Source organism: Brassica napus, chromosome C6 (assembly GCF_020379485.1).
Source record: "Brassica napus cultivar Da-Ae chromosome C6, Da-Ae, whole genome shotgun sequence".
In the NCBI taxonomy this organism is placed as follows: Eukaryota; Viridiplantae; Streptophyta; class Magnoliopsida; order Brassicales; family Brassicaceae; genus Brassica; species Brassica napus.
Genome location: NC_063449.1, coordinates 45,672,191 through 45,684,795, shown reverse-complemented (window position 1 = coordinate 45,684,795; position 12,605 = coordinate 45,672,191). Strand labels below are relative to the sequence as shown.

The window sequence follows — 12,605 nt, the reverse complement described above, 5'->3', positions numbered from 1 at the left end:
TTTCCTCTTTCTTTACCGAGATTGATGGTGGTGCTTATATGCGCATTCTCATGCATGAATCATCATGCAACAACCCATACTCGTGTAATCAGAACTTCAAATAGAAGTATAAAATAGCCAAATAGGTTCAGGAATCGATTAATTCATAACTTAAAATGTTTATTCTTTTTTTTTTTGACAACACTTAAAATGTTTATTCATGTGGAAGAAGTTCTATTTAAATAACTAGTTGGCGAGTATTTTTTGGCTTTAACTTTAACCAACCGTCACCTAACAATTTATATGGTTTTCCATGAAGTAGATTAGTTGTATTGTCACATTCAATCAATTTTATACTTAATGTAATTGTAGTTATTATTGCATAAAATGTACTAAACTACGTTTCCGAAAGTACGATTTTTTAGATTTTTTTTTTTGTTCTACAAATATATATTTTCTATATTGTTAAGGTATTTTTTTATACATTTGAAAAACATTAAATGAGAATATTTGAATTGATTAAATTTCATTGGTGGAAAGTTATTGAAAATTGCATAATAAAGCAAAAGAAAAAGTAAATTATTAATATTTATTAAATTTTTAATAAATGTGAACACTCTAGAAAATCTTACTTCCGGAGCAGATGGAATATATAATAATAATTCGAAATGTGACTCGTCCTAATCACGTAATGATATACTACAGTTAGTGGAGCTGTAGCACTTTCGGACTTGGTGGGATTGTTATCTTTTTACCGACCCTTTTCCATGCATTTAATTAAACCTTTTGTTCAAAGAGACAATGTCGAAGATGAAATTTGCCGACCAAATGAAAACGGATAATAATTCTAGCGAGCTAATTGAATAAAAAGAGAAGAAAAGTATATCTTTAACAAATTTGACCCCAAAAAAAAGTATATCTTTAACAATTAATCCGTACTAAACCTTTTATCAAACAAAACTAATGGATACGGTGATAGATGGACCTACGGAAGCGTAATATTATGAGCCTATGACATATCAATTCACGAGTAGTTTATACATGCCAGTCCACATCAACAAAACGTGGAGAATTACAAATTTACAACTATCGTATTTTTTTTTTTGCTAAAACTACTATCGTATTTGCTGGAAATAAATAAATAAAGAATGTATTAAAGAAAAATCAATTAAACCCACTTTTATACTACCGACCATTTTTTTATGAATGTAAGATTTATTTGACCCAAAAAGGTTTTACAACCAGATGCAGCTGTTTTTTGATGAATTACATACCATCATTAGAAGAGAAACAAAAAAAAATGAAATTTTTATCTAAATTTAAACTATAACTATATTATAACTCTAATAAACTATGCCCTTTACAAAAAAAGTTATTAAACTTTTAAGTTTATAATGAAAAAATTGTTCATTCGCTCGAACCTCCCGTTAAGTACCGTACGGTCGGGACTAGGGAGAATGGGTGTTTACGTCAAAAACCTATCTTAGGAGTGCATTAGGCGATACGGTGAATCTTATCGTGATCACGAAAGCCCATGATCAGACAAATTTATCGTTATAATCGTAGCCGTCCAAATAATTGAAGTAGGTCCACCACCTACCACGCTGTGCTATAGAGGATTATTAACACACCAGAATCTTGTGTAGGGACTTCAACGATACGAGAATTCTTTAAGCTTTTGGTCCCATCCGCATGTGCTTATCCCTCTGAAGTTGATTTTGACATCTCCAAGTTTTCTTTTCTGTTTTCAAGACTAACTTTCAAACACTCCTATTATCTCTGCACAAGGGTCGAATGTATATGTCAAGCAAAACATAAAATTCTTTCACATTCTATGCTTTTGGAGTATGGTTATACTCACGAATTTATTATATGTTTGAAGTAAAGTGTGTGCGGTTTTATATAGTAACAAAACTAAATGCCATATTGCAATAATATCGAAATTAATTTAGCGGTTGAACATCAACATCTAAGGTTAGCTCATTAGGAGTTATGGGTTGTTGCTTTTAATTCTTTGGTACATAAATAGAGTAGTGAAAGTTAATAATTCCTGAAATGTATTTATATTTCAGAAAATATTATAGCAGTTGGGACTTTCCATCCAACCTAGCTAAAAAGAAATTTAAATTAATAGTATATGATCTCAAACAAGTATGGGTTTAACAAAATAATGGTTTCAAATTTATTTTATATCACAATAATATAGCTATTTAAAGTTACAAAAAAAATAAATAATAATAATAATAATAATAATAATATAGCTATTTACCATAGCCATCTAATCTCCTAAATTAATACAAACAGTAAAACGCTTTTTCTGAATCGCAACATAGCAGAGCCCCCTGGCATATAGTTATAAACTGTAACGATTCTGCAACTAACATCCCGTCCATAAAAAAATATTTATCTTTTTAGCTAGTTCAACAGTTTTAACGGCTAAAAACCGCCGGCTAAGAAACAGACACCATCATAGTCTCTATTTAATTTCTTTATTTAACCTACATAATTAGGGTGTTTCAAAAAAAAAAAAAAAAAAAAACCTACATAATTAGGGAGTTTTTTACAATTTTTTTTTATAATTGGGAGTCTTCTACAAAATAAAAATGTCACACATTGCACAACAATTCATTAACCTATGCAAAAGAAAAACCAAAACCAAAGAAAATTGAAGCTAAGCTGATAATACCAAAAGTCTCATTCATCAAATATCAAATATTCCTCACAGGGTACACATTCAACAATACACCACCATGAGAGTGATCTTCACGAGCATCTCTTTCTCTAAGGGTTAGGTCTCACTCTAATACAACACTAATCCCTTTTTAGGCAAAACATGTAAAAAAAATAGTTTGCTAAAACAGAGAAGCATTTGCTCAGCAACTTCCACTGTTCTCATCCTAATAAAACCAACTCAAATATATAACTTAAAAAAAAAAAGCAAAACTCTAAAAGATATGTTCATCCGAGCATGGAGGTGAGAGATCTGAAAACGGCTTCATCACAAGGGATAGTGAGACCCATGTCGTGGTCAAACCCAAACTCTTCCTCTGCTTGTTGGAGAAGAAGCTGAAACTCGGGCCGGGTCAAAAACGAAATGGGTACAACGTACCTGACCCGATTCTCTCCAACGTAGACGACAAAATGTCCTTTAGGTACGTCAAGAGGATGTCCGTTCTCATCTTCGCTGTACACATTACTCTGTTTCTTCCCCAAGCTTGAGCATCTCTTCAGGATTTGCTTGATCATCGCCGTTTGTGTCAGCTTGTTTGCCTTTTTCATCGCCATTCTCTTCAATTTCTTCGGAAATGAGATGGGTATTTGCTTGATGTTTCCTTTTTTGTTGTTCGCAATGAAGGGTGAGTGTGAGAGGAGGGCTTATGGAATTGTGGTTGGGGGTATTTATTGAAGATTATTGGGAGTGGGATCTTTTTTTTATATAAATATAAAATATGAATATACGGAAATTAAAAAGGTGTATACACGAATTTATGCACACTCACATGCGTGTGTATAAAACTATAAATACATAACATAGAGAGAGGGGGATTATGATGTGTTTGTTGTCTGAATATGAATTTGCGTGTTTGCTACGGGCAACCACTTGTTGTGCATTAAGATGACACAAATAATTTAACTTCTTGTAGATTTGATAGAATGTAGAGACTCGAAAGCAACAGCTTGGGTCATCATCTGGTTTAGCTCCAAAATATTTTCATATCAAACGGGAAATATACAAACCGTGGCGTAATTTAGATTAATACCAATTTTCACTAGTTAAAGAAATGTGAAAGGTATTTCTAAAGCATGTGAAGATGTGGGTCTAAAGTGAGAGGAGTGTGTGTGGAAAATATTTGAATATCTAACTATTGATTTTCTTTTGGTTCATGCATGCTTACTGATTTTGTTAATTAATTAGGGTTTCATTCTCATCCTTCGAGGTTGATTAGGGTCTTATTCGAATATGTTGTATAGTTCTCTAAATTCGTATGTATTATTATATCCTTATTGTCTTCACTTTTGTGTAACTTTGACACATTCTCCCATCCAGCTGTCTCAATTTCGTTACATCGAGCGTAGGGCTTTTGTGATTTTATCCAAGTTGTTAATGAATTAGTCAGTACTCCTAGGAGTATCAGTGTATCACACACACCGTGTTACTTCATGCACGTTGTCGAACAGTAAGATATAAACTTTTTTTGCTAAGATAGAAACTTTAACACTTGAAAAGAAATCATCCACGAATCTTTCTTTCAACAGAATTTATAAGCTAACCAAAGGTTGTTTAAGTATTATAACGTATGAATTAGAGATATGGAATTGAATTAGTCAACAACGATATCAATTTTGATAATAGTTGTTAAAATTTAAAATATATATTATTAACAAATAATTTAGAACAATATTATTTAATTTTTCAAATTATTTAATTATACAATTCTAGTGAAATTTGTTGGTCAAAATAATCATGATATTGGTCAAAAAAACTAAAATCGAATAAATATACAAAAAATAAGAACAAAACAAGAATACCCTATATAATTATTATAATTGTGATGAATTTTTATATAATTTTTAATTTCACTATATTTATTAAAAAAAAATGATATTATTGTTATTTTGTCAACATAATATTTATTATTTATTTATAATAAGTTGTATTTTTAATTTTCATTAAAAATTAATATTTATTTAAATATAATAATTTATTAAATTAGTTTGATCTGTATTTGTTCTGTTTGATATACGTTTCTGATCTACATATTTTAAACTGCATCGCCCATTCCAAGCCTTAATTTGAAAATTGATCATACTTTTTCTGTATATTTCTCCAATGAGGAGAAAAGTACAGAAGAGTACCACGATCTTGATTATTAAACCCGTGAATCTAGAGGAATAAAGAAAATACATGAAAGCTGAAACTTCACAAGGATAAAAGGGAAGTTGTTGTTGTACCCAATGCGCCACTAGTGGGTAAAATACAAATATTTATACAGAGAACTAGAAAATATGATAATCCTGCAACTGCAAGTGTTCACGTAACACGTATAACCGAACTTCTTTCCACTTGGAAAACCATATACGGTGAATCTTTATATTTATATTAAAATACATGCAAAAACAATAGAAAAGAAACAAAGAAGCAGAGGGAAGGGGTCGATGTTTCGGACCACAAACTGAACCCAAGAAAACTGTAGTAAAACATGGACTCTCCAACTGTTTCAACTCACTCACATGCCTTCCTAATTACATTATACTGCGCCCCTTCTATAATTTACATACACTCTTTAAATTTCAAGACTTAAAAGTTACGACTTCACAACTGCCCACAAATTTTTTTTGGGGAACATTACAATTTAAAACGTATTATTATACTAATTTACATTATATATTTACCACCATCATAACTTCTTAAGTCAGGTAAACTGAATGTTGATGTACATTAAAATAATATATTAATACATCCTTGTTCCTTTTTTTTGTTTCTAGTAATATATTTCATCCGTTTCAGAGAGAGTATCACTTAAATTTTTTTTCCACGTATTAAAAAATTGATTGAAATGTATCTGTTTTATAAAGTGTTATTTAGACATTTTTCACACATTAAAAAACTGATTGAAATGCATTTATATTTTCATTGATGTCATCTAATTGCATTTTAGATAAACACATTTATTTATAAGATTAATGCATTTTATAATTAATATTAAAATAAAATTATGTATAAATTGCATTGATATTTTAAAATAATATTTTTTATGTAACAAGAAAAAAATGCTAAAATGACAGTTAAGCATAAAACATAGAGAATATCATATTCTTATTTTCTGTGAGTTACGTGGCCCACTTTTAAACGGTATATAAATAATTTTCCGTTTAAAGCTAAAAGTTGGAGTAGCAATTAATTAAATCAGCGAATTATGCAACTTAATCTAGAAACAACATAATATAAACCCCCAAGATAACTTTTTGATAATTAAATACAGCTCCAAGTTGCACTGTTGCAGTAGTAGCCCCTCCCTACCCCAAATTAAATTTACTTCCAGCGGCTAAATAACTATCCCGCAGAGCTATTATATACACTCACATGGTTATTCGTATTTTTCTGAATCCATAATTGCACATACAACTAATAATCCGGCAGGATTCTAAAATCATGTAACAGTTTTTTACTTTATTTTTAGTGGCTTGAAAGTTCTGGGCAGACGACTTTATATATCTTGACATCGCTAAGGTCCAAAATGCATGCCCACACACAGTTACGTTCAAGAAATTCAGAAAACAGTAGAATTTTGTTTGCATGTATAATTGATGTATTACGAATACAATGTAGGGAAAAAACAAAATATCGCGAATAATATAGGATAAACAAATAAATTAGTAAACGAGAGGGAGGACGAGACAAAAACAGTGGAAGCCGTGACGGGTTTGCTGTTTGTACAATAACAACGAGCCTGATACATGAACAGTTACCAAAGCGGCAACGTGTGGCTGAGAGGTTAAGAACAAGGACATGATCTAAATTTATGAAAAAAAGAGATGAGGACTTAAACGTGTCTTGTTCGTACAATGACAGTACTCGAACCCGTTACGGCTTCTCGAATTTATTATCTTCGATTAGTCTAACAAGCGCACATGCCAGCCGTATATTTTTCTTGAAATTTTTTGGTGTGTTATTATACACTTATACTTTTTCGTAAGGCTCCTAACGATAAAAACAAAGGAAGAAAGCCTAACGAACCGCGAATCCCTTCTTTAGAACGAAACCAGACTCACATGTTCCATCAATGTGATTGGTCACATGAAAACCGAAACTCACCAATCTTTTTCAAATTTGTCTAGTTTTGATGGGTCCTGCAACAGAGGAGTAGGTGTGGCGTAAACAGAATACATAAAGGACAATTATTTTTATTTTCAATGGAATTTACAAGACACAACAACTACCCTTTAAACCAATTTTGGCCAGATTAGTACTATTTTGTTGTTCGTAAAATATATACTATGGGACATAGAGTATTTGATAATTTAGTCGAAACTAATGTTATGAGAAGGGAATTGTTTCGTAACTTCTTATCATAATACATAAACTACCCAATCGCCTATACTACAATATTCACAATTATAGTATAAAAGTAAGTATATAGATCATATGAATTTCAGTTTTCGCTTTTTAAGAGACTAGATGAGCTACATTTTTATGACGAACCCACACAATATTTGATCTCGAATATTTTTCCGGAACTTTATTCGAAGAGAGAAAGAGAACTAGTGGAGAACTTACAAGGATAGAGTAATAGGCTGGTTTAAATAAAAAAAGATGGATACAGTAATAGAACTTTAGTAGTATACATGGACATCACAAATCCGTTGTAGTCTAGCTGGTCAGGATACTCGGCTCTCACCCGAGAGACCCGGGTTCGAGTCCCGGCAACGGAGATACATTTTTGCGCCCATTTGAGATTGATTAAAGGTATACACGGCCCATTTGAAAAGCCCGGCCCAAACAAAACTCCATGGAAGAGATAAAATAAGATAGATTTAGGCGATTGGTTCGCTGGGGATAGCGTGCGGAGAGAGAGAGAGAGAGAGAGAGAGAGCTGTGATTCTTCTCTACCCAGATTCCGAGCTCAGGTTCGTGATAAGATACTCTCCTTCTTCAATCATTCGAGTGTTTTTTTTTTTCGTTTTTGTTTCGTCGCTATGTAGATCTCTCGTGAATTCGATTTCATGTTAGATTTCTCGAGATTCGAGTACATGTTAGATTTCGTATTCGGTTGATTTGCTTAGGGTTCGATTCGTAATCTGTGGGTGAATAATTGCTTGTCAGATCTGATTGTGTATTGACGTTTGGATGATACATTGAAAGTTGTTGTGAATTCTATCGAAAAGCGATTTGAAAAACTTTAGATCTCGTGGTGGGACGATGATGGTGGTGATGATGATGATGTTGTTGAAGTGGGGGGAGGGGGTTTGAGAGTGTGGATTCTCTCAGATCAGATCTATGCTGCCAGATCTGTATTTGGGGTTTGTAGATAAGTTGTATGAGCAAAGTGGGTATTGGAGAGAGATTTTGTGTGTGTGTGATTGGTTTGGGAGTGAAAGGAGGTGGTAATGTTGGTGTGTGTGTGTGTGGTTGAAATGTTGGCAGGTGTTGTGGTGGTTTGTTGAGTTGGTGGTGGGAATGAGTTCAATGAGCAGGAGCAGGAGTCCAAGCCGTGACAGGAGCCGTAGTCGGAGCCCCAGAGACAGGAGAATGAGATCTGAACGTTCTTCTTACCGTGATGCTCCTTATCGTAGGGGTGAACGTGAGCCACGCCGTGCTTTCAGGTCTTTTTTCAGCAAAACCATAACAACGTCCTGAAAAATTCCTTATCTCTTTATGTCTCTCATATGTAACTTTCTTGTACTAGCCGATCTAGAAGGTGGAAATGCAGCCACAGTCCTTGCTAACTTGCTTATGGCTTGGGCGTGCTGTTCAACTTCTCTAGTGTCAAGCCTTCGTTGCTTTAGGATAGGATCATGGTTATTTGCATTTTTCTTTCGATATTTATTTGTCCATAATTGTTTCTTTGATTGAATTGATAGTGTGTGGTTTGTTTTAAGTTCAACTGTTTGCTTGCATGCATACCTTTGGATTTTGATTATAAAGTTTTCTTGATCTTTTCGAAACCATTTGTTCAGCCAAACGAATCTCTGCAATAACTGCAAGCGACCTGGTCACTTTGCAAGAGACTGTCCTAATGTCTCCGTCTGTAACAACTGTGGTCTTCCAGGGTATACACATCTCCTCCCTAACTTTATTATTCTATATATGCCCATCTGTTTATGTCGTTCCAGTTATGGTTCATACAATGTTATCTACAGGCATATTGCAGCGGAATGCACTGCAGAGTCACGGTGCTGGAACTGCAGAGAGCCAGGCCACGTAGCAGGCAACTGTTCAAACGAAGGAATCTGCCACTCCTGTGGCAAAACTGGACACCGAGCGAGAGACTGCACGAACCCGGTTTCTCGTGCAGGAGACTTGAGGCTCTGTAACAACTGCTTCAAACCGGGGCATCTGGCAGCCGACTGCACAAACGACAAGGCGTGCAAGAACTGCAGGACTTCAGGACACATAGCTCGTGACTGCCAGAACGATCCGGTCTGCAACATCTGCAGCATCTCGGGACATGTTGCCAGAAACTGCCCAAAAGGGGACAGCAGTTACTCTGACCGAGACAGAGGTAGCAGGGTTCGAGGCGGTGGAATGCAAAGAGACGGTTTTGGCAGGATGGGCCGAGACGGCGGCATGCAAAGGGATGGTTTGAGCCGAGGGGGCAGAGACGGCGGCGGCGTTGGCGCTATGATAATATGTCACAACTGTGGTGGCAGAGGACATATGGCTTATGAGTGCCCATCTGCTCGAATTGCTGACCGTGGTTCCCGCCGTTACTGAAGTACATCATTGTTCTTAGCTTTATGTCTGGTGATTCTATAGCTTTGCTCTCGTTTTAGTTGCTACTTTTGTTGTTGTTTTTGGCTGTTGGAGTGAGTTGAGTGTGTTTCTTTTTGTGTGAAATTTGAGACATTGGTTGTGTTGTATGACATTGATTAGATTCTTAGTTCTGAGTTTCAAGAATCTAGTTTTATTTGAATATATACATTTGCTTAGTAATCTTTGAGTAATTGAAAGGCTTAGTTAAGTTTAAGGAGGACAATCTTGCATATTCAAATCACACGTCTTTCATAAGCAAACCATTCATAATCAAACTCTATTTATTAGTCGTCGGTATAAAAATTAACTGTCAACAGTTGGTTGTATACATATTACAAAAACTCGAGAAAAACAAATGTATACAACTAATGGTGGTCCGTGGTCCATGGTCCAGTTCATCTATAAGTAGATGAAATGAAATTGGATAACGTAAAAGTGAAGTATAAACAAACCGTACCAAATACTCCATAAATACCAACTTGCAACAATGGTTTGATTGTAATTTTATTAGAAAACTAATATTGGCATGCGAATTTATAGGAATATTTAAACATGTAGAGGAGATGGATTGATGTACACTCTTTTGATTCGTTGTTTCTGTACGCATAAACTGGTAAAAAAGGGTTAACATGCGTTAGTGGCATCATCATTGCGTAAGCTTTCTTTTGTAATTTTGACAAAGGAAAAAGAATGTTCATTGAAGGAGAAGACTTGCAGTGTTGATTGGTGGCGACTACCACTAGTAGTGTTACCCAAGGGATCTCTCTTTTTGTTTATTTATAAGATTGGAGTTTGTTAGTTGTCAGTTGTCACTGGTATTAGCACTCGTACAATTACAGACTAATATATATTTAGTGTTACCTAAGGGACCACTTAATAATTTGTTAGTTAACCACTAATATATTTTAGTACTACTAATATAAAGCTTGATATACCTAATGGGTTTCATTTCAATAATAAATATGTAAGAAATGATGGATTAACCATGTAGTCTGTAATTGTATGAGTGCTACTAATACCAGTGACAACTAACAAACTCCAATCTTATAATACAAGGAAAATTAAATAAATTAGTAATGTGAATCTCGCTTTATAAGAAATATTTTCTGTTGTACAAAATTAAGCTGACTAATTATGTCAATATCCGTTCTCAAAAACACATAATAAGTTGACAAAAAAAAAACATAATTATGACAATTTTTTTATTCTTGGTAGGACCAAACCTAACTGTCAATGAGAATTTTCGATTTTTTTAAGGGGACAAGAACAAGTGGACTATAAAGAGAAGACCAAAGCAAAGAAGTTATCGTATCAAATCAAAGAAAACAAGTCTACTTACAAACTTTGTTGAGAAAATCAAGAAAAATGAAGCCAGTTTCATCATTGGTAATTATCTTTCTTCTCGTACTGATCTTACACACTAACGTACTAGAGAGCGGGCATGTCCGTCCCAATGATCAAGACGCGGTCAAGAACAACACTGATAATAACAACACAACCACTGGAGTAGTTCTCAAGGGCAAGAAAAGAAGTTATAATGGAGGAAGCGGAAGTTTTAGATGGGGATGGGGTGGTGGAGGTGGCGGCGGGGGAGGAGGAGGTGGTGGTGGTGGTGGTGGTGGTGGTGGCGGCAGAGGATGGGGATGGGGAGGGGGAGGAGGTGGTGGAGGATGGTACAAATGGGGTTGTGGAGGAGAAGGAAAAAGAAAAGGAAGAGAAGGAAGGGGAGAGTTTGTGAAAAGAGAATATGCGGAGTGCAAAGGAAATGGGAAATGTAATGGAAAGAGATTAGAATGTCCTCAACATTGTGGAGGCTTTTGTTTCTATGATTGTCTCTTTCTCTGCAAACCACATTGCCGTCGGTAGAGATATATATATATATATATATATATATATATATCCATGCATACTCTTCGGGTTTTACTATACTTTTTTGGGGTTTATTTGTTTGTTTTTCTTATGGGTTTTCTTCTTTACAAATCTTTTGGAGCTCTTGAGTGCTGAAAACGAAAAAAAATAGCCATTATATTAGGATCTTATTCATCAAAGGTTTTTTTTGTTGTTGTTTGCTTTCGATAATGAACTGAAAAGTTCACAAAGGAATTCCTAAAACGAGACTTTTCTTTTACCAATGCAATGCTATGCTTTTTTTTCTTTGCTTTCTATAATGAACATCTTTTGAAAAACAAAATCTTCTGCTTGTAATAGTGTTTCAACGACAATTAATGACATAAGAACAATTATACTTAACTTTTTATTATAAAAAGATACTTCATATGTTTCAAAATGATGTATATTTTAAATTTTTTACATATATTAAAAAAAATATTGAACTTTTGATGATAAATATATTATTTTTTGTTATTAACTAATCAAAAATTCGATGAACACAATTAATATATTCCAAACTTACAATTTGCCATTGTTACCTAATCAAAATGCATTGAAAATGTAAATATTTAAAGATAACTTTTTTTATAAAAGATAAATCATTTTGAAACGGAAAGAATAATATTTTAGTTATATATTTTTATAACCGGGAATCTCAAATTGAAGTTCATAAGCTAGTATCCGAATTCCAGAACATACAAGTCTAAGTAGTGATCAAAAAGAAAATATGGCAAACAAAAATCAACGTCTATAGCTGGTAAAGCACCACAATGACTAAGCAAACATAAATCAACGACTCTATCATATCTTTGGTTAATTCTAACGAGATATATCTCATTGTTTTAAAAAGAACATCTCGATACATCTCGATACATCCTGATAACTGGACCACAATGGTCATTTAAATATCTCTCTATATGTAAAGCCGTGTAAACCAGTCTCGGGAGCAATAAACTTTAATCATTCATCTTGTGTAACTACATTGGCTTTTTAATGAAGGAGATTCAAGAATTGATTGAAAAAGGAGATGCAGTAATCGCATTATCTTGTTTTTTTTGTGAATACAATTTTACATTCACTATAAAATAGTAAAGAAATAAAAACCTGAAAAGAACTATTACAGACATTAACCACTCTTTCACTCTCAAAGACTTCCTATCCCGTGTGCTGTGGCAGTGGCGGAGCACAAATGATTTATAATGTATTATAGGTTAAAAAATATACAAGTGATTTGAACTCATGATATGTGGGTCAATTGAAA

General features: G+C 33.9%; 3 protein-coding genes and 1 non-coding gene across 4 annotated transcripts; 3 read left to right on the top strand and 1 right to left on the bottom strand.

Moving 5' to 3' along the window:
• Positions 1-2,656: 2,656 nt before the first annotated feature.
• Positions 2,657-3,386, bottom strand: LOC106421574 (auxin-responsive protein SAUR50-like). The gene has a single exon (XM_013862404.3). The coding sequence runs from the start codon at positions 3,262-3,264 to the stop codon at positions 2,938-2,940; it is 327 nt and encodes a 108-aa protein (XP_013717858.2). The 5' UTR covers positions 3,265-3,386; the 3' UTR covers positions 2,657-2,937.
• A 3,954-nt stretch (positions 3,387-7,340) lies between these two features.
• TRNAE-CUC lies at positions 7,341-7,413 on the top strand. The gene has a single exon. It is a non-coding gene; the product is annotated as a tRNA-Glu (tRNA).
• A 69-nt stretch (positions 7,414-7,482) lies between these two features.
• On the top strand, positions 7,483-9,634 carry LOC106421655 (zinc finger protein GIS2). The gene is made up of 4 exons (XM_013862485.3): positions 7,483-7,608; positions 8,126-8,304; positions 8,659-8,751; positions 8,842-9,634. The coding sequence occupies exons 2-4, from the start codon at positions 8,159-8,161 to the stop codon at positions 9,413-9,415; spliced, it is 813 nt and encodes a 270-aa protein (XP_013717939.2). The 5' UTR covers positions 7,483-7,608; positions 8,126-8,158; the 3' UTR covers positions 9,416-9,634.
• A 997-nt stretch (positions 9,635-10,631) lies between these two features.
• Positions 10,632-11,607, top strand: LOC106421581 (protein FAM98B). Its single transcript, XM_013862409.3, has one exon. The coding sequence runs from the start codon at positions 10,820-10,822 to the stop codon at positions 11,318-11,320; it is 501 nt and encodes a 166-aa protein (XP_013717863.2). The 5' UTR covers positions 10,632-10,819; the 3' UTR covers positions 11,321-11,607.
• The last annotated feature ends 998 nt before the right edge of the window (positions 11,608-12,605 follow it).

Excerpts from the sequence above, each read along its gene's own strand:
- LOC106421655 (XM_013862485.3), top strand. The coding sequence starts at position 8,159 with ATGAGTTCAATGAGCAGGAGCAGGAGTCCAAGCCGTGACAGGAGCCGT. Across the intron at positions 8,305-8,658 it reads GAGCCACGCCGTGCTTTCAG|CCAAACGAATCTCTGCAATA; the intron begins GTCTTTTTTCAG and ends CCATTTGTTCAG. Across the intron at positions 8,752-8,841 it reads AACAACTGTGGTCTTCCAGG|GCATATTGCAGCGGAATGCA; the intron begins GTATACACATCT and ends TGTTATCTACAG.
- LOC106421581 (XM_013862409.3), top strand. The coding sequence starts at position 10,820 with ATGAAGCCAGTTTCATCATTGGTAATTATCTTTCTTCTCGTACTGATC.
- LOC106421574 (XM_013862404.3), bottom strand. The coding sequence starts at position 3,264 with ATGGCGATGAAAAAGGCAAACAAGCTGACACAAACGGCGATGATCAAG.